This window comes from Copadichromis virginalis, linkage group LG20 (assembly GCF_057382275.1).
Source record: "Copadichromis virginalis isolate Kocher_CV1m ecotype Utaka linkage group LG20, C_Virginalis_male_GT1.1, whole genome shotgun sequence".
NCBI lineage: Eukaryota > Metazoa > Chordata > Actinopteri > Cichliformes > Cichlidae > Copadichromis > Copadichromis virginalis.
In genome coordinates, this window is record NC_140637.1 from 29,617,230 (window position 1) to 29,642,176 (window position 24,947).

A 24,947-nucleotide genomic window follows, 5' to 3' on the forward strand; every position below is an offset into this window, starting at 1 on the left:
ACTTAACAAGAGTTTAAATAAAGGAATAATCTAATCCCATTTATGAAAATAAGATGTAGTTTGAGATTTAAATAGTGTCCTAGTATTACTGACTTTTAAAAAAGAACCAATAAAAACTGCATTTAAAACCATAATGTACACAATGACAGTCTGGTCAATCCCTTATGTGTGCACATTAGTCAGGGAAACCCCATATTTGTCTTCAAAAGAACACCTACCTTTAATGTGGATCCCAGCTTTGAAACTGCAAATTACATTTCCCCAATGCATGTTTTTTTAAACTATGTTCAAGTATCTTAGGTTTCTCTCCGGTTGCTGTGGATTGCTGTGGCCCTTTCACCACTTCTAAAATGCCAGTAAAAAAGCGGCTCACATTTCTTTAACTTCCTCCTGTCATGTTTAGACACCCATTCACATCCTTCCTAACTGCATTTGGTACTTCAACAGTAAGTTGTTGTTTGACTGTCAGGCAACGGTTGGTACGCTCTGTATTTCAAACTGTCACAACTGTAACAGCTGTAATAATTACGGTGGTTAGCACGGTTGCCTCACAGCATAAAGGTTCTGAGTTCAATTCCATCATCAGTCATTCTATGTGGAGTTTACATGTTCTCCCTGTGTTTGCATGCTCTGGTACTCTGGCTTCCTCCCACAGTCCAAATACATGCTGTTCGTGCAGATAGGTTAACTGGAAACTCTAAATTGCGGGAATGTGAGTGCGAGTCTGTGTCTATGTGTTAGACTGGCAACCTGTCCAGGGTGTACCCTGCCTCTCGCCCTGAGACAGCTGGGATAGGCTACAGCCCCCCACCCTGAAAAAGGATAAGCAAAAGAGATGGATAATAGTTGTAATTGTATATGTAGAGAAGTAAAAATTGCATTTTTTTTCTCTCTTTGTCAGGTAAATCTGTTCAGTGACTTGTATACACAGATATCCAATCAACCAAGCTCATGTGAGCAACTCAAAGCATTTAGGCTTACTGACATGTTAAAGATTGTTGTTGCTTGAGGTTTCTCTGAGTATTTCATGAATTTGATCAGTGGTCTTTGATCAGTGGTCATGAGCATTTGCATAATCATGATGAAGGAACTGACCTCCCAGCCCATTGTTCATTCAATGAGCTGGTTTCAGTCATTATGCAAGTGTACTGTTTACAAGATTGGGGAAACCTGCAGTCAGCTGAGACTGAAGAAGTCACTTGGATGAGTGACGAAACGTTTCTCCCACTGAAAACGCTACGTCCAGATGAACAGAGTCAACTTTTGGAGATTTCATGAATTAATAATTTAGTGGGATTTTCCCCACATAATTTCTACACTTTACAGAGAATGATCTGAAAAATAGAAAATATCCACTGAGCAGTAGTTCAATGGATATTTTCACCTTAAGAACAGGAAACTTAGGCTAAAATTAACCTAAACTCACCAAAACTGGGCAATAGAAGACTGGAAAAACATTGCCTGGTAATGGTTAGAATTTGGAGTAAACAACACAAAGCATGGATCCATCCTGCCTTGTATCAACGGTTCAGACTGGTGATGGTGGAGTTTTGAGTATTTTCTTAGAACACATTGGGCCCCTTTGTACCATTTGATGCTCATTCAAATACCACAGCCACTCGAGTATTGTTGCTGACTATATCTATCTCTTTATGCCCACAATATACCCATCCATGCATGCATTTGCTTCCGCTTATCAGTGTCGTGGGGGGTGCTGGAACCTATCCCATCTGGGACAATATACCCATCTATGTTATAAAGCTAAACATAGCTTTATAACATAGATGGTTTTGCACCAAACTGGTTTCTTGAACATGACAGTGACTTCACTGGCCTATGCAGTCACCAGATTTCAATCCAGTTGAACACTTCTGGGATGTGGTTGAATGGAAAATTTGCTCTGAAAAATGTAGTTGTCAGTAATTGCAATTTGAACCACACTGGTGGATGAGAACAAAACCAATCATTGCAGTCTCTCTAACACCAGGCACCTTGTGCATAGTAACTTGGTCCGGTTAAATGCACCTCTTAAGAAGTATCATCATACATGAATCACAAGGAGGGGAACATGTTAATTTTAAAGTAAATTTTAAGTTAACCAGCCATGTTTGAAAAACCTTAGAAGGTTGTTTAAAAGCAGTGTGCACTTGCTCCAACGCTTACATACGTTGTGGAAGTTTTCCATTAAATAAACCCTGCAGACAAGCGGTGAGCAGTAGCTAACATTCTTTAGTCAAGACAAAGAACAGAAAACCAAGCTTGGTGGAGAGCATGCATGATCGTGGGGCAGACGGTCAGCAGATTCTCTCTCTGAGCCTAGCATGGCTCTTAGTTAAATACCTTGTCCAGGAACAAAAGGCAGTACACAGCTATTTCACACCTTAAGGTTCACACTCCCTTGCTACCTCCCAGAGTCTCTGAAGAGACAAAAGATTCTTCCTGTGGAGTTTTCTGCTTCCCCCAACTTCCTTACCAGACCCCCACCCTCTGTCTAACTGCATGAGTGTGAGACATGCTAAAATCCAGTTGCACCAAGGCATTATACAATAAAATAATGTGATTAATACATAAATAAAAGAAATTCTTATACACATATCACAAATGGGCATCAATGTGATTCCAAATTTGGTGAATGCGACATTAAAAAAAAACATTGTTTTTTATTAAAGGCTTTCTCTTTTTCAGATGTAATGAATGAATCCAAAAGAAAACAGAATATCTGTTTCACTGTATCCACATTGGGATTTAGAGCTCTCTGCCATAACTGAATAAACGGTAGGAATACTGTATATGACTAAAGAGAGTATGTTATCACGGTCAAAGCCTCAGAGAGTCACTTTCTTTTCTTTTTTTTTTCTTTTTTTTTTTTGGCCTGTCCCGTTTGGCTCTTTTGCCATCAGAATTGTTGTCTAAAGGCAAAGAAAGATGCCCAACGGATTTACTTTACCAAATTGACCATCCCAGCCTTGCCGTAATGGTCCATTTGATTCACCTTTTATTGTTTATTTTATTTTCACTTACTGAATACGGGACAGACTTGACTGGGGGAAAGAAGGGGAGAAAGAAAGAGGGAAAGAGAAACAGTTGAGAAGAGGGACGGGGGAGAAGGGCAAAAGACAAAAACCAACAGAACGGGCAGAGAAAAAAAAAATGCATATATCAATCACCTGGGTCACCTGCTGAGAAAGAAAAAAGAAAACAAGCAGAAGAGAACAAGAGTAATAGAATAAACAACATCACAATGATATATGGGAATATGACAGTAAATACTAAATGTTAAACATTATTGTGCAGCACATAAGATCAACAGAACACAGTGTGCTTTGAGGTAGGAGCCAAAAAGGGTGTAGTTTGTGGGTGTGATCACCCGTGTGTACACCTGTGAGCATGGACGCGCTTGTTTTTTGTTTTTTGTTTTTTAAAAGGTTCCTTCATGTAATAATCTGCTAGAGGGTGTGGGGGGGCCACAGCCCCGTCCTTCAGGGCATGAAGCAGGTATGGAGGAGATCAAAACTCCAGACATCCAGAGGCCCCCAGAACACAAGAGACCAAGGAAGACCAACAGAGGGGCAGCTGCGCCACTGTCCCAGAAAGAGCTGAGGAGAGTCCCAGATGAGGGCTCACTCAGCAGCCGCGGAGCAGAAGCCAGGGGGAGTTGCAGTGACGCGCCCGTGAGCTCCGCCGGCAGCCAGCCGCGCCTGAGTGACCGAGCCCCAGGCCGAGAGGCCGGGGGCACCCCACCTCCGAAGTGGCCCGAGCGAGCCCCGGGCTCCAGGCCCCGATAAGCGGCCGCCAAGGAGTGAGCCGGTGTGTACCTGGACGCCCACCCCCGGACACAAAGAACCACCAACGCACCGATGTCCAAGGGGGACCGCCACTGGCAGGGGAAGTGGTGGTAGGGGGAGATAGGCCTCCATACCTTGGAGGGCCTGAGATGTCCCCAGAGAGGTGGCGCCTGACACCCAACCTGACATATAGACACAGACATACAGGCACACACAGATACAACATCCATTCCCACCCTCATGCTCTCATATGCACTTACTCCACACTCAACCAACGTGGAGACAGACATAAAGAGACGTTGTACACACGATCACACTCCCCAAGCGTACTCTACAAACCGGGTCTAGGTGCTCTTGCCCCTGGAGGGGGGAACTGCACCCAGACCCAGGTGGTGTTACCCTTTTCCCTACGGTGGGGGGAGACAGACCGCCCCGACTCTGCAGCAGCAGGAAGGCCCCAAACTCCAGACCGCAGTCGGACGGCCAACTCCTCCTCCTAGCCCCCCCGCTCCAGCAGGTCGCAGAGAATGGGGGTGAGAGAAGACTCCAAACCTCCCTCCACCCGCTCATTGTAGTGTTGATGCATGTGTGTTCTAAGGTGCATTTAAAACCCAGGAGGGCTTGGAGCTACTTGCCAGAGAGCAGCAGGTAAGCGCATGGTCCCTCCTGCTAGCCCTCAATGTCTACGTGTATTTAAAATTGAGAGGTGGGCAACGACGTCAGGGGTGAGGTATACACCCTGATGGTGATTTGGACTCCGTGATTGTGCCCACCCCCAAGATCCTATATGTATGTGTAATGAGAGTGTGAGTAATGTGAATGTCTAAGTTGTGGGATAAAATTGAGGCAGAGGCAGCCAGAAGGGGACGGGGGGGGGGGGGGGGGGGGGGGGGGGGTAGCCTCCTCTGCACCCTGGTGACATACCCCTGCTCCAAGGTCCTGCATGTGTGGGTGGTTGTGGTGGAGCGGGAAGAGGGAGGCAGCTGGAGATGGGGAGGGAAGGAAGGGAGGGGCAAGTGACCCTTCCCTGGGGCCAGCTCCCCCGCTGACCCCAGTAGGCACCCCCATACTCCGCGACCCGCCAGGGAAAGGGGGCCCAGGCCCATCCAGACCGGGGCCCAGCGCAGCAGCGCCTCCCGGCCCCACAGAGCCCGGGACAGTCCTCCCAACCCCACCACAGAGAAAACTGCACCCACCCCACCATCCACTCATCTTCCAGACTACATAAGACAATAAACACCCAGGCTGAGATCTTCCTCCACCTCTCCTGTATCTCCCCCTCCTGCAGAGGGAGCTCCTGAAGAGAGGAAAGCTCCTGCAAGATGTGACAATCTCCCCCACCAGTTGAAGAGCCCCCCAGGTGGCTCGATGCACCGGCGGCACCCCGCTCCAGGGCTGGGCCCCCATGCACCCACCCGCCCACAACCCCGGCAACACACCAACCAGGACCCAAGCCCCCGAGGCCCGGTCCGGGTCCCAGCCCAGAGACGGAGCGCCCCCAGAACCTCACGCCCATCCCGGACCCACCCAGGGGCAGCCAGGCTACCAGGTCAGTAACCCACGTCCGTCAGCACAGACCCTCCCCTAGCCCCGCTGCACGCAGCCGCGAGGAAACAGTCACCTGAGAGCCAACAGAGCCCCTAACCGGACATGACCGCTACCCCGGGTTGAGCCCCCCAAGGAAGATGCCTCCGGGGAACCCCCCGACGCCCTAAGCCTGAGAGAGAGAGTCACTTTCTTATGCACAGTTGTTTTGTTAATACAGCTCACATAATAATCCAGATATTTGCAAGCTGCAGGCATTCTTTATTGTATTTTCTCCTTGAAGACACATTAACTTAGATATTCCAGGTTAAATGTATTGTGCAGTATGAAGTTGATTTTTCTGTTAGCAATGACCTTTTCACGAACCTTTACATTTATCAGTCTTTATATGCTCAGTGTGCAGGCCACACCTTCTGACCTCAGGGTCCCACAAAGTCTCTCGAGTGCTCTACTTTTCCTCCAGCCTCCCATTCCAACCAATATTATCTTACCATTAAGGAGTTTAGAAGGGCTGAGCTTTGGCGTGGAGAAAGAAAACATGACGTATTTGACAGCTGTAACTATGTTAAGGGGGGGATCATCCCCACAATAAAAACAACCAGCTGAGTTTAGTCCATCATTCCAGATTCCACGACACACATACACTACTCTTGGCCAAATCCAGGAGTATAGAGGGGTGGGGGGACTAAGATTTGGATGGGATAAAAGATGCGAAAGGAACAAGCTTGGAACTAGGGGACTTATGTGACTCTGAACAAAAGCTGAGAATTGGAAGGTTTGAACTGATACTCTGCAGGGGCATAGGGGTGGAAAATTCAAGGCTTAAACTACATTCTCATATGAGGTTCATGTTAATTCAGACAGTACTTCTTATTAATCTTTTCTTTCGAAACAGCTGATAGTGTTTTTTCTACAGCAATATGGAATCAGTGCTTTATTTGATTTCTTTTTTCAGTGCAGCATGCAGCTACAGTTAATTTACACTGCATCAGGACAAATGGAGGAAAACAAATGCAAAAAGTACATATCTTAAAACATGAACTAGAAACTTGGGAAATGAGTAAACATGTAAAAGCTGATGGAAACAACTTTAATTAGGCGTTTTCACATTGGTGGAGTGTGTTTCTTGAAAGTAGACGCTTAATAAATAATGTAATAGTAGCCTGTCAAGTAGGTTGTAAATAACAGAGATACATGTCTGAGAGCATAGATAAAGCAATTTTAACATTTTCTGGGATTTGCACCTTTTAATTTGATGCTGTCTGACAGATGGCCAGTCTTAGACTTGACTACATTTAGTATGGTATGCGCTTCTTGCTGGCTTTACATTGTGACTTCATGTGGCAACAGGGTTGTCCTACGGCATTGCTAAATGGCATTGAGGACATATTTTCCTTTAGGGTGTGGAGAGGGACAGGCCAGGGTAGGAATTCATATGGGACCTGATCTTGTGATGGAATAAAGGCATGAATGTATGGGAAAAAATAGCTAAACTGTCTGTGTGGCAGAGAGCAACACGTAATACAGGGTGGGCCATTTATATGGATACGCCGTAATAAAATGGGAATGGTTGGTGATATTAAGGTCCTGTTTGTGGCACATTAGTATATGTGAGGGGGCAAACTCCTCAAGATGGGTGGTGACCATGGTGGCCATTTAGAAGTCGGCCATCTTGGATACAACCTTTGTTTTTTCAATAGGAAGAGGGCCATGTGACACATCAAACTTATTGGTAATGTCACAAGAAAAACAATGGTGTGCTTGGTTTCAACATAACTTTATTCTTTCATGAGTTATTTACAAGTTTCTCTTTGTTCACAGCCATTGACATGTCGAAGAGGTTAACACGTGAGGAGCGGATCGAAATTGTGTTGATATCTGGTGAACGCAGTAACCGGGTCATTGCAGCAGATTTCAATGCAAGACACCCTACGAGACCACCCATCTCCCATGCTACAGTTAGCAAACTGCTTGCTAAGTTTCGTGGAACTGGTTCAGTGTTGGATTTGCCAAAATGTGGAAGCAAGAAAACTGTCATTAATGAAGAAACATCAGTGGCTGTCCTAGCTTCATTCAGCAAGAGCCCACAGCGTAGCACTCGCCGCATGTCACTGGAGAGTGGCATTAGTCGAACATCCTTTCTGCGGATATTAGCTACTCACAAATGGCACCCTTACAAACTCCAGCTACTGCAGCATCTCAACGAAGATGACCCAGATCGGCCCCAGAATTTGCAGAATGGGCAAAACAAAAATTGGAACAGGACCCTCAGTTCACGCAGAAGATTTTGTTCAGTGATGAGGCAAACTTTTATGTGAATGGTGAAGTTAACAAACAAAACCACCGCTATTGGTCTGACACTAACTGGTTTGGTGTGGTATATGGGGTACAACGATAGTGGGTCCAGTCTTCATCAATGGAAACCTCAAGGCCACTGGATATTTGAAATTGCTACATGATGATGTGTTTCCCTCTTTATGCACTGAAGCTGGCACGTTCCCTGAGTTTTTCCAGCAGGATGGTGCACCACCACATTATGGGTGCCAGGTCCGAGCATTCCTAGATGAACAGTTTCCTAGAAAGTGGATTGGTCGTCGTGGGCCAGTTGAATGGCCCCCAAGGTCTTCCGATCTGACCCCCTTAGACTTTTATCTTTGGGGTCATCTGAAGGCAATTGTGAAGATACGAGATGTGCAGCACCTGAAACTACGGATACTGGATGCCTGTGCTGGCATTTCTCCTGCGGTGTTGCTATCAGTGTGTGAAGAGTGGGAGAAGAGGGTTGCATTGACAATCCAACACATAGAACTCATTTTATAAGTGGTTAGAAACTTGTAAATAACTCATGAAAGAATAAAGTTACATTGAAACCAAGCACACCATTGTTTTTCTTGTGACATTACCAATAAGTTTGATGTGTCACATGGCCCTCTTCCTATTTAAAAAACAAAAGTTGTATCCAAGATGGCCGACTTCTAAATGGCCACCATGGTCACCACCCATCTTGAGGAGTTTGTCCCCTCACATATACTAATGTGCCACAAACAGGACTTTAATATCACCAACCATTCCCATTTTATTACGGTGTATCCATATAAATGGCCCACCCTGTACATCAATATAATATTATAAATACTATACTAACAATATAACATGAATGTTTAAAGTAAATGTGTATAACCATGATGATGGCCTTGACTTTTAACTGACGTTTGACTCTGAGCATGTCCTGATCCATTCAACAAGACAGCTGGGGGATGTTTTTACTGCCCCACCCAAACTGTGAAAGACAAAACAGTGTTAAGTGATGTCACTGCTACTGCTAATGTAAACCAGCTGTGGACCTTATGGGCTGTATGGGACTTAAATTCCATGTGTTTTAGACCACAGATGTGTGTAAGTATGTACGTGTCTGTGTACAATTTGTCAGTAGTTGTCTAAGGAGCTTGGCAGCAGTTAAAAATCCAACTTCTCTTTAAACTCAAGCAAAATTACTCGCTTTTTTTCTGGGAAAAAATAGGCTGAAAACAGGAAAACATATACAATGTTATTTATTTAGGTTTTTTTTTTCATGTTAAATCCCATTTTAACTACAGAGTGCTAGTGAAATTAAATAGTCACACTGAAATATTGATGTGATAATGGTACGATACAAGATGGATCAAAAGAACAATGAATGCAGGACATTCCAGTTTGATATCAAAGTTTTCAAAGTTATTATCATTATTGTTATTGTTATTAGGCATGTCAGGGAAAACTGATGTTACCTATATTTATAGGATTAAAAAAGGCATATTTGGACCATTAGATGCTGAACTTGATTCATTTCTAAATATATTTCTTTGTCATATAACCTAGATAAAATATCATGATGATGGGAGAAGTATATAAACACAATAAAAGTTATAAAATGAAGATCTTGGCACATAGAATGAACAATACTAGTATGGATACACAGAATAAAAACAAGTATATACAGTACTGGACAGAGAATAATACTAACAAATAGATGGGCAGAGGTGACATAAGGAGGCTCTGTGTCTAAAGTCCTTGTGAGTTTGTTGGTCAAACAGTGAGTAAAGAGGCCTTTTGGCTTCGTGATTAATGCCATGGTGTGACTTAAATGTCAATACTCGTTTTGCTTCACCATGGCGATTGTCCACAACTTGGTTAGCCATCATTTTACAAATTTCTACATTTTTCATGGCTGTCGCATGCGGTTAAGATTTATCGATCACTGACATGACTGATCAAAATGACCATGAAGCACACATATGTACATACAGTACAATAAGGAGGATAAGCGTAGATGCATGTATGGATATATACAGTCAATGCACAGTACAGATGCAAGTTAATACACTCATGCAAAATGTCATAGTACACCCACACACACACACACACACACACACACACACACACACACACACACACACACACACACTTTCAACCACCTACGCACGTTAAGAATACAAGATGTATTCTTGTAAATAGATTTCAAGGCAGTGTAAGTTAGTTCCTGTCTGTCTGTTATGGTCTTACATTAATGTAAGGACACGTGTTGTTTAGGTGCTTTAGCTGTGTTTTCAGTTGGATGATTGGCTGGAGCATTAAACCAGATGACAGGCAGAGCCTCTGCTGAAGTGGACAGCACATTGCTGTGACTCCAGAGGCTGCAGTCATCATGGTAGCAAGCTGTGGTTAATACTAACATTATAGTCTTTTCACACCCAGAACTGCCCATCTCCTGTCTTTCTTCTCCTTCCTGACTGCCATCAAAACCCAGGAACCGAGTCTTCGTCGTGATTAATCAGCATCATTCATCTCTACCATTATTGTCATCATCAGACTAGTTTTCCTGATTTTTTTTTGAGGCACGTAGCTAAAAGAGCAGGTAACAGGACCATTTAACAACAGGAGTGTTTATGTAAGGGATTGCTGTAGTCCCTAAAGTCCACATTTCTGTGGCCTCTGTGTGATTAGGCAGGAGTGAATTCTGAAACAAAGATGTGTTTTCATCAGACGTGTCTGTGTGTATAGATGGGTAGTTCCTGGGATTCAATTCATTTTGGACTATTTCACAGCTCAGTGTCTGCTGTCTTGGTGGTGGAGTGGCCGTTGGTAGGTGGAGGAGGTTGGGTCTTTGCTGCCTCGGGGGACTCTCCATTTACGCTGGGTTTCTCCTGGGTCTCGGGAGTGGGGATGAGGGGGGCTACAGAAGCAAGAGTGCTCCCCTGGTTCTCCTGATCTGCTGGATAGGTCTCATCTGTCTGTAAATAGACCACAAGTAGGAGCTCATCAAACAAAGACTAGAAATTTTCAACTGACCATCACAATACACACATGAAATAATATAAAGTCGTCTTTCTGTTCAGAATTTACAATTGTTATAAAGATTTTTAATTAATCCAGGGTGCACGGTATGGTGTACTACAGCTTACAGTAACACCTGTGCCAGCATGAATATATAAATAAGTGAGTTCCACAATGGAAAGATACTCTACTGTATATTGTACAATATTCTTACCAGCTTCACTGCCTTGGTGTCAGTCCTGCGTTGGCAATAGCAATAACCCACAGTGATTCCAAGGGCAGCAAGCAGACCACTGACAAGTAGTCCCACAAACACAGAGGAATTTGATGATGACGACGACGACGATGATGATGATGATGATGATGATGATGATGATGATGGTGATAAATGTAATGATGGTGATGGACTTTTAGTACTTCCCACCTACAAAAAAAGTATAAAAGGACAATGTGTGATTAAAAAAAGTTATATGGGAACAGTTAAAAACACATTTCTGGTCAAAAAAGTCCAGAAGAAAATAAGAGGTGTTCTTATCTCAGTCATGAGATGCAAGTTGTGAGAGTGCAAGTTAAGTTCTCATAGCTGAGTTTTTGCTGTCTGTATCTGTGGTGGTGCATTACAATTAGAGAACTTTCACAGGGAGAGTAGGGTTCAAATTAAACGTGAAGCCAAATGTTGGCCTTTTATAATATGATTTGTAGCCGGTGTATAATGTCCATGCTGTCCTATTTCAATAAATAGAATAAAGAAGGAAGCGTGAGGATTGTCTATTTGCAAGTAGTTTAAAAAAGAAATTTGGAAACAATAAATAAATAAATATGATGATGATGATGGGCAAGCAGAAGAGAATGGATGGACAAATAACTTTTTTCTGAAATTCACCTTCTGTAGCTTTGAGAGAAACTCATATACAGTATATTAAAAAAAATATTATGAAGGGTTTTCACACAAAGTAAGAAAAACAAAAAAGTACATACTTGCTGTTATGTGGAAGGACGGTAGTTTCTGTAATAGTACACTTTTTCCATATGTCACTGTCTAGGCTGGAGCAATCTCCTACAAAATATATCCTATTTTGCAATTGCCTAATGCAATTTTCACTTTTCAGTACATAGTTTTATTCATACACATTGAGCACAGGGCCACCAATCAAATGTGTGTTTCAGACTACACACTGGCCTTGTGTGCCTTACAGACAAGATGCAGCTGAGTGAACTTGCTGACCACACCTTCGTTTTTTTTACCCACTTTAACCCTGAATAATGATATCATCATTGCACAACTTCAGGCTTTGTAACTTGGGAACACTTTTTATTCTTCTGTAATGTGATCCAGACTGCTTTCAGCATTCCCAGAAGACCACTGTGAGCTGTAACTTTGAATCCTCAGTTAGTTGGGAGTGGGCTCACAGCTGGACTCGTCTGTAATGCTCAGAGCTTTGAAAAGAAGAGGAAGAAACTCAGGAAGGCTGAAGTCAGATGACAAAATCAATCCCAGGGAATCTGTGCTGTTCTCCATCTGTTGCTTGTGACTGATCAAATCCTACATCTCATTCCTGCTTTGCTTGAACTTACATGACCATAGTTGGATGTTTAATTTGAATCGGCATATTTTAACATAAACAATTTATTTGATACTGAAGATAGAAGGAGAAAAACATGTGTTGGATTTACAGATTTTAGTGTTCTTATTTCCCATAACCTCCATTGTAATATTATAAAATGTGATCCACTGATACCGACTCTGTTATCAGTGTCATATCAAGCTATTTAGGAATTTCATGTTTAGTTTCAGGTTGAGTTGGACAGTTGATGGTCCTGGCTTGATGTTGCAGTAATGACCTATATAACGGACTTGTTGCGCTGTCTCTACACACCTGGAGTCACATATGGCACAATGTAGCGATGACTTCCGATGTAACATTTAACATCAAATTTCTTTTGTTGTTCGTCAAAAAATACATGTGCAATTACAGTTTAATAATGTGAGGATAAGTATATTGTATTACACAGTAAGATAAATCTGTAGTTCTTTCTGTAGGTCAGATATTTCTGTTTTGACAAACCTTAAAAAGAAATAAAAAATCTATAATATATTAAAGTTGTTGCAAAAAACAGTTGTGAAAAAAATGAGCCACACCTGTTCGAGTGCATGAGTGGAAACATTAGCTCTCCAGTTCATTTGTCTCCAGCATTGAGCACAGCTTCATGATTTACAACTGCTGAGGAATGTCTGAGAAAAGATCCACTTTTATGAGACCAATTTTTCCAACTGTAGGTCTTTAAACACATTCAGTTGATTCCTCCAAGCAGCACAAAACACTTCCTCGGGGCCCAAGGTGTAGGGAGCCAGATAAAGGGTCTTGGTTAGAGGGAATGCCACCAGGACGTGACTGGGATTAGCGCTGTCTCCTCTCATATCACTGTACTTATACTCCACATATATTGCACATATACATATAACTACAGCTTTTGTCATCCCTTGTAAATACATGTTTAAAAAATAAATGTCATCATTTATATAACATGCAGCATAACATATATAATTTTCATTTTTGCTGTTAGATTTATTGGTGATAGAGGTACTATTAGTTAATAAGTAGAAAATATGATGCTACAGGCCGGTATTTACCATTGTATTATCATTGCTGGAGTTTTCTTCATCCATTTGCGGTTTTGCCGTGAGAAACCAAAACGCACTGTCGTTACCGGAAGCCAAACTTTTGGTTATTGAAGTAATCAGGGAATCAATGGAGGTTTCGTTTGTCTCTGAAAATAAAGTTTAAATACAAAGTTTTGTCAGGCACCATGTCTTATGTCACAAAAGCATGTCTGTATATATTTTGAAGGAACTTGGCACTTTAAAATAATATCTCTAAAATATAGTGAAATTCTCTGGAATCCAGTGCTGTTCTCACATCCCATTATACATTTTTTGAAGGTTCTTACCGTTACTGACACTTGGTGTTTTGGTAGAGGCGGTGGTTTGGTCTTGACATATCACTACACCTGTAAGGAAGGGAGAGCAGGTGAATCACAGAAAGACAGAGACATCGAGAAAAAGGAATTGCAAATTAAACACTTTATAATTAAAATGGTAAAAAAAAAAAGCTTCTTGCATAAATACACAGTTTGTCCCATATGTTTTGTCATTTCATTTCTTGCAAGTGCTCATAAAGTTTGATGCCAATCAGACAAAGCAGGGTTTTTTTTCTCGGCATTGTAGGTCCAAAGTATAATGTCATTTCCTATGGCAACATTAGCTAGCTTTACATTACAGTTCAAGCCTTATTTTGAACCTATTCTGTTGGATTTGCTTCAAACTTGCAGTGCAGCCCAAATGTTATGATTCCTTGGGAAGAGGACATTTATTTATTTATTTATTATATAAAAGTGATAGTGAAGTCTCAAATGAGAGCAAGTACCAAATCTTAAACGATTAGCCTACAAATTCTGATGCAAACTAAATCAATCGGGTCCTACCTGAAGTACTATAATTAGTTCCATGATGTGTGCCACTGTCTCTGCTGCAGTTATGATTACATTAAATATACCAAATCCCACAAAATGAGTGTAGTTAACGTCTAGTTGTTTCAGTTCATTCATACAGGTTAAGGTTCCAAAGATAAAGTTTTTTCCATCTCCAGCATTGACTCTTGTCTTCACATCATCTGTAATTCTCAGATATCAAATATCAAAAACTTCTTACACTTGGTTTTCCACAGTTATGCCAGTGCAGTACTTCTTGCAGTTGCAACACACTGCTAATGTATATATAATCACCTTTAAGAAAAGATGTTTTATGTAAATATCTGTGAGTTTTTTTTTTTCCATTTTGTTTGTTTCTAATAGAGGTTAAAAAGGTGGTTTGAACATCTTCTCCTGGTGATTTAAGCCTCAAGCCCACCCAAAAACATTTAACAGTTTGGCATATTTTCTTAAGGGTACTTGCTAATTAGTACTCACGGTTGTCTTAATTTTTACTCTCTGCATCATATAAAAATGAGCAGCTAAGTTTCAAAGGGTCGTGACCTCACCACACATCCATCTCCTGGGAGAAATCTTGTTTATGTAATAACTTCTTTTGGAAATCTAATATCATAATCATATTATGACTGAAAATTAATCTTAACAAGTATTTTTATATATTGAAGACTAGACAGTGTTATTAAACGTAAATGCTCCGATAAAAAGCTCCTTTGACTTTTATTTTTTAAAAACAGCCGCAAAAAGATATAACTATGTAGCACAGCTTTGCCACAGTCATGAAGGGTAAATGAGACATAATCAGCATCAGGGATCATCCTGCCTACTGTATGATGGCGGTGTAATTCAATTCAGCCTGAACTTCTAAACACTCCCCTCCTCATGGAAGAAACCCAGTGTAGTGTGTAAACAATTTTACGTGTAACCAAAACTATTCTGCAATCAGAGCAAAATGTTTTCAGTGCACCACTATCATTATTTAGTGAAACACAACACACATTTATGGGACGTAGATTTAAGTGTTTAGCGTGTGTTTGTAATCCTATAAACATGGCTAATTTGAACATATTCTGGGGAAGTGCCAAGGTCACTTTGAAATGTTTTCATCCAAAACAAGAAGCTAGCGAATGGCCAATATGATGCATCTACCACTCTAGATTGGACCATGTAGGTTCTCTCCAGCAATGTGTCCTTTCTCACCAACAGCATCAAATGGCTGGATATTGACCAAAGTTGGTCATATGCTACAATTAAATTTGTAAATTGGGGTACAAATCTGGGCTATCAGATCATTCGATTAATTATGATTTAATCTGCTGTGTTTAATATGTCAAAAATAGCCAGCCTACCAAATTGACTTACCTTAGCTTATACCTCGTGACTCTAAATATTTCTTAGTGCAATCAGTATCAGTGAAAGATTTTAAAGCATTCCACTTACTAAGCAGTCTGTATGAATTGTAAGACACTGTAAATCCCTTTATTCTTATGTTTTATAAATGAAAAAAATCACAATTCAAGAAAAAGATGATTACATTAATCCTTACATGTTGAAACATTATGGAATATGTCAAACCGTTATAGGTAGTAGTGCCTCACTACTGTGGACAGAGACAGCTTATACAATTGTGTGAAAAGTCTTCCTATGTTTCCAACAAGGCCCCCCTGGCCTCAACAAGAAGCCTTAGGCGCTCCAGTCTCAACACAAACACAGGGAAACACAAAAAAATGCATAAACACATCCTTGGTCTCTCTCAGAAAGCATAAGGCCAAGACTGTGAGTAAATCTTGGGTGAAGATTGAGTAAATCTTGCTCATCACTGCTTGACTACATGAAGTGGACTTCCTGGCCTGGCTGTCCTCCTTTTAGCCTGGGTGATGTGGTGTGTAGCCAGATGTAAAGAACTAAATAATAAGTTAAATCAGATGTGCTGTACACTGTAGTTGTTGTTGGACAAATTAAAATTACAGACAGTGAGACAAAAGGTAAAACTTCTTTGAAAAAAAAAGAAATATGAGTCTCTTAAAGCACCTGCTTTGTCTGCTGCCATGATGTGCATGTATCTCCCAGGAAGTGCTTTGTTCTCTTTACATAGTTTATAGGACCACAAGAGTTTTTAACATGCTGCTGGAGTAATGAGATGCTGGTCTCAAGTTTAATCCAACTGTACTTCATGTACTTTAAATGGCAGGGGAATGTAAGCAACCCCTAAAGTCAGATACGCTGTAAACACTGTGGATGTCAGCCCCAGAAATAAAGCAAGATGATCCCTTGGGAGATTCTCAAGAATTTCACAAGTGACTGGATTTGTAGTAATGGATTACAGCATGAAAGGTCATTACAGAACTGGCAACCTGGATTGCACATCATCAATCACTACTTTTAGAAAAGCTTTGTGTATTCAGTCTATAGAAGATTCAAGTCTGTGCAGGGGTGCTATAGCTACATGTTGCAGGGAGGAGGCCGCGTATCATTATCATCAATTTATGCACTAAACTTGCTATGACAGCCAGACCTTTCATTTTTACATTTGGTTTTGTTTAATGCCAGACAACCTTCTTTCACCGCTCCTCCTCACTGGGGAAAAGTCTTCCCTTGCTGTATGCACTAACAGATGCAAAAACATAATTTCAAGAGCACGGTGCCAAAATCACAAGCTAGAGAATGTACAAAGCGTAATGTTCTCTGAAGATAGTTCAATCTGTCTAAAACGCAGTTGCTACCATGGTAAGGTAAGATTAAATACAGATTTTACTCCTGTGTGTTCATTTTAATGGTAGCTTCAGGTCTCTTCCTGAGAATGCAGCTTCTCTACTCATAAAAAAGTACGAAAATTAAACTTTTTATGTTATCCTGTGCTTGCTTCACTTTATTTACTTGATTTACTTTTAGCTATTTCCTACATTTAAAGGGCAGTTAAGATATTGAGTCCAATAGCAATAATGATGAGCATAACAATAATAAAAATGCACTTTTTTTTTAGCATCAGAGGTTGAGCACTTCCTTTGAATTTCTAATTCAACCATGATGAAATTGAAATCGTTGATCTAGTGCTCAAACTGCATGAGTGGATTCTGCTACATACAATACTTGGAATGCTTGTTCTGAATTCATCATCATCATCATCATCATCATCAATACTTTACTTGTACTGAATAAACAGACTCCTTTAATGCACAAGTCTACTGTATGTCTGCCTATATATGAGAATAAGAATAGTTTTATTTCCCATGTCGCTGTTATGGGAAATAACTAAATATGAAACAAAAATCTCTCAGCTGCCATTGTGATTGTCATCCCAGCTTTTGATTTTAGGGTGGGGAAGAAGCAGAAAATTGCAGTAAAAACAAATGTTGTCACACCTGATTAAGTGGTTGCAGTCAGACAGTATAAGCCGGGGACAGGAGTCCTTTACTTATGGTATTTGAGGATGAGGCCTGTTTCCTCTCTGGGGAGATTGGGGAGGAGGCCTGGAGAGGGGGATGAGTGGTGCAGCTGCAGCAAGTCTCCTTGGGGAGCTCTTTCCCTCCCTACATATGTGCTGTGCTGTGAAATCAGTAACATCATGCAAAAGGAGAAAAGTCTCAGCCCTAAACCTTGGGGCTTAGATTTGACCTCCACCCAGACTGTAGAGACAACACCTTGGATGTCATAATGAGCCACACCCTCCTTCCATTACTTCACCAGATGTCCAAAGCAGAGCCCAAAGTCTCCCATCACTCATCCCTTGCTACTCCTAGTTGTTCCTATTAAGAGGAATTCTATTTTATATTTCAAATTTAAGCAGAGATTCTTTTCAATCCTGCAGGCCTTCAAGAAAAATATAGATCTTTTCATAGCATAAACCAACTAAACACCAAAAAAACAAGAAAACAACAGCACACTAAATCACTACAGTTCCGTTTATTGCTATTTGGTGCAATGAAAACACTTGGAATATACCAGTTAATCAGTGAACATAAGAACTAATTTTGCTTCTGCACAGACGGTTGGCAAATGTTGACTTTTTCCACCCTGCACACGCCCCTGCTTTGAAACAAAACACAACCATAAAAAAACAACCCAAAAACAATAATAATTAACAGGCTTGGAATGTTATCCATGCACATCCTATTGTATGACAGGATGTGGATATCACAGCACACAGTGACCTCTTTGAACTACAGGGACAAACATGCTGGAAACTACAGATAACAGCCATCACCAGGAACATACTCTTGGAGTGGAACTATAATGCCTGTTGTTAAGAAATATAACCTGGGACTGTCTTTATTAGGAAGATTTTACTTACTGATATTCTACCCAAGCCTATTGTGTTTCAAAAGCTATAGTACTGAAAAAAATGTTTTTCAGCAATAAAGCAAAAAACAAAAAGGTAACATTATTACTGATAGCAGCCGCTCACTGTTGTTTTTATTCAACCTCTAATTTACTCATTAAAATCGTTTCAGCAGGGCAGTGAAACTCAAAACCTATGTTTCCAAAACAGTCTATCCATTTTCTTAGTGGATTAGAAACTGGACACACCAGCTGTTCCAAGAGGCGGCAAGCTGCTCTCCTTTTCTATCCATGGATTGATTTCAAGACATGTTTCATGATACTCTGTTGGGAAAGAAAAAAGAGACTGAAACATATCGCTCTAAACAATCTGGCTTTGATATTACTGAAACTAAGGAACCAAATTGGAAGAGGAAGCCAGAGAAGTAACTGTAATAACTCAAAAACCTTACGCATTTCTAAACAATGCAGTATCTCCTACAAATGAAAACACTTGCCCAGAAACATATACGCTACAAATGAATGTGGTGTTCCAACCAAGGGCTTTTAAGAACAGCAAGGGGTGCAGTCTTATGCTTTCAATTAGGATGTCTAAAGTATGCCTTCAACAGTGTGCCATTTAATGAACATTAATTACCAAGAGCTATTATTTTGGCAGTCAAAACCCCCCACTAATGCTCATTAAGAGCTTTTATCCCCCTGGGTAAACAATATAGCCCTCTTTAAGGAAATCCCAGCCTGGGTATCCACCGTAGATTATGTAGTTTATGCAGTGATTGCATTCTACTGGTGTTACGACATCCTCATAACTTTACATAAGTCAGTGAGGACAATCTGTTGCTTACGTTTTAGCAAGGGAAAAAGCAATGATGACATAATAAGTGAAACGATTTTTCCAAGTTCTTGTTTTAGAAATCACACTTATTTTCTGTTCATTAGCTGAATATAGAGCTGAGGTTCATCTGAGCAAAGGTGTTAAGAGCTTCTCATCCTTTGGACATCTCATACTGCCAATTTTCAATTAAATGAGAGACTACTTTTTTTTTTCTTTCAATCCTAGCAGCTGTAAAATTGCAGCAGGGGAACAAGGAACAATAAGCTCACCAGAACAGCAGTAATTGGAAGAAGGAAGATTTGAATGGTAGCACAGCTTCTGTTTTTCATTGTTGTGTGAATTTGAGATCCTGTTTCTCTTTCTTCTTTCTTCTACCTTATTATTCTAGTTGCTCCGTTCTTTGCTGGTTAACTACCCCTTCAGTTTTCATACAATTTCCACCATTCAAACTCTGCTAACGGTTGGTATATCTTTTGGTGCTCATAACTTTTATACTTTTTGAAATATGAAGGTTTTTATGCCATTTTTTGGCCCATTTTGATGAATGGAACCACATTACAAGTGTGTTTGCTGATTTAGCTCACAAGGGTGAGCTGTGTTTCAGCTCAGTGAGACGAGCAGCTGTTTTGTGACTCGGAGGACTGGGTTTGAATGTCAGCCATGGCTAAATTTCTTTTAAGCAAAATTTATTTTAAGTTCAACTTTTTCACCTCTTTTTAGCACAAATTTCAGCTTTTTAACTCTTTTCAGCACAAATTCCGCTTCTTCACCTCTTTTCAGCAGAAAGTTCTGCTTTTTTTTACCTGTTTTCAGCACAAATTCCGCTTCTACGCCTCTTTTCAGCAGAATTTTCATTTTTTTTCACCTCTTTTCAGCAGAAAGTTCAGCTTCTTCAGCTGTTTTTAGCAAATTCCACTACACAGAATTCACACTGCATTTTTGCAGGAAATGCAACTTTTTCTAGTTAAGATTGTTTCACAAGGTAAATATTGTTGCTAGACAATCTATTTATTGAAGTAATTTCCTTTTCATGGATGATCATTAGTTAGCGGCTTTGTTTTGCTTTTCATTAACATCATTTTTGGAAGGAAGTTGGCTCCAAATAAAGATAATTCAGAGAGAAATACATTTCAAAATGTGATTTTGCGCATGTGGGTTCAGAGATATGGTGTCAGAATGTACACTGATACAAGCTGTTTATTCACATCTAACCCGGTTTGCACATTTAGAAATCGCTAAAGCAAAATGGCTGGTTTTACAGAACACAGGCTTCAGGTTTAATTGCTTTGCAAGCTCACATGGCTCCTCAACCATGACTTTGGGCCCAAGTGAACACACACCCTAGGCTGACATAAGACCATGATCTGCCAAGGCTTACATAAAAGACCCACACCCTTCAGCAGATGACGTGACTCAAACTTCATCATCACAACTTGAGACTGAAAGAATGCTGGTCAATAGCCGAGGGCCATCAGTGGCAATATTCTGGCCATGTTTACATTGGCAAAGTTGTTTTCTGAGAAACAAAGTTTCAAAAATGTGTGTGCAGAGACATATCAGGGCTTATTTTCACTGAAGTCTGCTCTTTCACTTTAAAACATTAAGTCTTGACCCTTTCATCTTTTACTTGTTCTTGTTCAGAACGAATTAGTCTCATATTTTTACAGATCATCACAAAGTACTAACGGCTTTTTACTTCTACACATGTGCAAAAATGCACACAAGTAACTTAATAAGAAACTGGAATATTCCAACCATGAATGAAACTTTTTTCACTATGATATGTAGCAGCAATTGTTCTATCCTATTCTGCTCCGCCTGAGGCCCTGACTTAGCAACAGAAACAGTCATTGTAGATGACAAGCTGAAGTAAGTGAGACAAGATGTTTTTCCCCTTCCAGAGCAGATTTAAAGCTTGGGTTTTCCCCTGAAATCTTGAGAGAGAGAGAGAGGGAGAGAGACCGCTTATAACACACTCCAAAAGGCAATGAATGACATCATCTAAGATTTTAGTCCATGGCCATGTCAGCGCTGCATATTTGCACGCCTGCATAGATACTGAATTACAGCCATGGGAAGTGAGTGTATAAACGCAATCTGTTTGCAGTCAGGGTGAGAGACCTGTTTATATGTGACAAGGATGTTTGCTCTGATAAACCAAGTGAGTAATTCTGGGGTTAAAAGTGAAGGAAATTTGGTTCCAAAAAAACAGTTCTTTGAATGGCCACTTGAGACTGATTCTGCAAGTCAGTGCCCAAGATGCCCAAGTTAATGTCCCAGCAGTAGAAATAAACATGTTTACACCCTGATACAACAAAAAAGCAGTCTTTATCTCAATAGCAAATCTCCACCTTATGAAAACTGTGCAGAGGGGACACTTTTTTTTATAGTTCTTTGCACGTTTGCAGCAACATGACATTACTGCTAAGCCAAAACTTTTTGTTAAACATCCTCTATAATATGCTGCTGACATGCCACAGGCACATAAAAAACACTCTGACCAGTTGAGGGACTCTATCTCTAAGGGTGCCTTGTTGTATATAACATCTGGTGCTGGTGTGTCCTTTATTATCCTTTGTTTCAGTAGCTAGTCATCACTCCTGACTGAAAGCAGCCCATTGGCATTTTGGAAATGCTCCAACCAAAGGCCGTTTCAAGTCGTTTGGTTATAGCAGTTTTGTCTTTATAAAAAGTCTTTACAGCTGTCCATTCCTCCCACGTACAACAAGCTGAAAGTGAGAACCAACACTTCATTTACCTTCTAATACTCTGAGACTTTGAGATAAACTATTATTACAACACCGGTCACAATGCCAACATACCAAATTGCGAAAGGTTTTGTATGATGTGGGACTTTCCAAGACTTTGCAAAAATGTGTATTCAAGGTTCCCAGATATCAGAGAGTTCTGATACTACTGCAACCACAGAAGCTGGTATTGTCAAAAGAAATCAATGACAATTTGTCTCTTGTGACCTAGAGCTGGGACCCATGTAAACTAAATCAAAACAAGAAACAAAATAATCACACGCACACACAGAATGGCAGAGCTGCATGAAGACACAACAATCCATCACATATAATTAGGTGAGAAATGTTCAGTTTTTGTTTTTCTGAGCCGTCTGTGACCAGATTTGTGTAATCAAAGGACTGCTGTTGGATGTGGTGAGAAGCGTAGGACGGGTGAGCAGACAACACAACTGCGGAGTTCTTAAAGTAGAAATCAGAAGCTGTGTGCTTAAACCTAAAACAAAGGTGCAATGTTTATATCCTTTGTTTCTGAAATGCTAATTAAGACCACTGCTTAAACATTGATTTGCAAATAGAGCAAAAGGCGAGGCGATCATGGCTGAAATCATAATAAGAAGTGAGTGAAAACAAACTCAGTTAATTAAATTATACAAAATTCTTGACATAATAAAACTAGACTAGATTAGAACACAAATAACCAGGGTCACTGGGGCTCAGGTGCTTTAGCGCTTTAGTAATTACAGGTTTCATCCCTGGTCTGTTCACATGCCAATGTTCTTTGGCAAAATAGTGAGCCACAAGTTGTTCTTGAAGTCAAGTGAGTCCCTTTCATTGTAGGTCCATTACTGTATGAGTGCATATCATTCATTGCTTAACACAAATAAACATGGTTGGTTATTAGATCACTTGTCAGACATAATTTCTCACGTTTTTAAATATTAGAAAGACTGAAGGAGTAGCATGTTGCCTGAACAGTAACGCCTCTTGAGGTGACTTTGTGACTTGTATACTAGGCTATATACATCGAAAAAAGTAATCTGCGTTGACGGGGTGTGCCCAGAGTAATTAGATTTCTATGTAAATTTAATTACCATCTGTTAGGCTGCTGATGCAGGCAATATGGCTCTTTACTACACTACAAACATGTTCTGCCATCCCATGATTGTTTCCCCTTTAAAAGTTAAGCTTCAGTTATTTTCCATCAATCGTGAAAACTCCTCTTAGTGTTCCCAAGGTCACTCCAAACATTTACCTCCCCTGTGGCCTTAGCTCTGCAGAAGTCGTTACATTGGGCTGAACTAGAACTAGACCTGGTTTACAACAAGCGAGGAAGCTCTATCGTCCAAGCCATACATTACCCTGCAATTAACGTCAGGCCTCGGACTGATTTGGAGTGGACTGCCCAGTGTGTCCACACGCATCCGCATAATTGCACACTTGTGCACACAAAGGCACACACATTTACTATAAGGAACACAGATGAAAGAACTATTTTTGCTCAGTGATGAAATAATATGAAATGTGGTTACTTTTACACATGTAGTACATGTGCAGCTCTCTAAATACATTCCGCATAATATGTGTGTGTGTGTGTGTGTGTGTGTGTATTCTGAGACTATATTATGTGTGGTTTACTAGCTCCACGGAGATACACTGCAGGGTATAAAGTATAATGAGTATGTACAGCAGCTTCCACTTCTGAGCAAAGCCTTTGTGTCTGCTGCTACTCCACTGCTAACCATGCCTCTTTGCATTTGTGTGCAATCTCATGGTGGAGCACATCAAAGCAAATCCCCAGCAAGTTTGTAAGCTACTGTGACATAAACAAAATCTTGCTGATGGAGTAGAACGTTAGACACTTTTAGATAAAAAAATAAATGAACTTCACACAATATATAAAACTCTGTTTGGATAGAATAACTAACTAAGGATGAATGCCCGAAAATGCAAAATAACATACTTTAATAAATACTTATTACAGTACTCACTGCTAAGGACCAGAGTGCAGAGAAACAGAGGTTGAGTCATCTTTCTGTAGAGTCCATTCATTCTCCACGTTGATGTAGCCATCCTCTTTGGTCTCAGTTGGTGCTGGGACTGTGTTAGAGCAAAAAGTTTCTACACACTGAAGGTTAGTGTGAGGGAGGGGAAGCAAAGGGTCGTCGATGAGGTCTGATAGAGGAGAAAGATAGAGCCTGGTTTGTGTTCTCTTTCTCTTTATATGGCCCAACTCTTTGGCCTCTCACTCTGTGCTTTTTCCACACCCCCTTTCTAACTGCCTCCTGCCCATTTCCCCCAGAGCAACAGTCCCTCTTCCTCCCTTTACTGTGTTCCTGTGTGTGCTCGCATGATTAGCTGGCCAGAATGGGATAATGAGATGTTATTGGGAGATACTTGGCATCAGACTAAGCTTTATGTGTTGTAGGTTTGTTTCCTGGTGAAAATATTTGTCTTCTTTCACAAAAGTGTGCACATTTTATGCACTGTTTCGATTTTTCTGCAATTTGGTGGTTGTGCTTAGACTTAAGAAAGGCTTCAGGTGATGCTCAGCAGAAATATGAGCCATTTCTATTGACCGGTCTATGAAAAACAAGTGCAAAAGTACAGTACAAAGATGTAGGCAAAAGTGCAAATGTAAACAGAGTTTTGAGAGAAGACAAAGAATTGTCTGCAACACATTTGACTTCAATTTGGCTAAAGATTTGCAGAAAGGCAAAAAAAAGAAAGAAGAAGAAATGGAAAAGAAAAAAGGAGAAACAGAAGCACAATATGTTGCAGTTTTGCTTTTTCATAATTCATCCATTCATTTTCTTAACTTCACATCCAATTCAGGGCTGGAGCCTATCCTAGCTGTTGTGGGGTGGGGAAGTGGGGTCCAACCTGGACACCAGTCCATTACAGGAGTCTTCTTGCTGTGAAGTGCGCCACTTTGATGATGCACATGGTAAAGAGGAG

The 24,947-nt window shown here is 40.7% G+C and overlaps 1 protein-coding gene across 1 annotated transcript; it reads right to left on the bottom strand.

Moving 5' to 3' along the window:
* Positions 1–8,865: 8,865 nt before the first annotated feature.
* Positions 8,866–24,201, bottom strand: cd34 (CD34 molecule). Its single transcript, XM_085443957.1, has 5 exons — positions 23,981–24,201; positions 13,593–13,652; positions 13,276–13,412; positions 10,858–11,067; positions 8,866–10,600 (listed from the first exon to the last, which is right to left on the bottom strand). The coding sequence occupies exons 1-5, from the start codon at positions 24,060–24,062 to the stop codon at positions 10,409–10,411; spliced, it is 681 nt and encodes a 226-aa protein (XP_085300083.1). The 5' UTR covers positions 24,063–24,201; the 3' UTR covers positions 8,866–10,408.
* Between the last annotated feature and the right edge of the window lie 746 nt (positions 24,202–24,947).

Excerpts from the sequence above, each read along its gene's own strand:
- cd34 (XM_085443957.1), bottom strand. The coding sequence starts at position 24,062 with ATGGCTACATCAACGTGGAGAATGAATGGACTCTACAGAAAGATGACT. Across the intron at positions 13,653-23,980 it reads CTGCACTCTGGTCCTTAGCA|GTGTAGTGATATGTCAAGAC; the intron begins GTGAGTACTGTA and ends CCTTCCTTACAG. Across the intron at positions 11,068-13,275 it reads CCAGCAATGATAATACAATG|GTGGGAAGTACTAAAAGTCC; the intron begins GTAAATACCGGC and ends CTTTTTTTGTAG.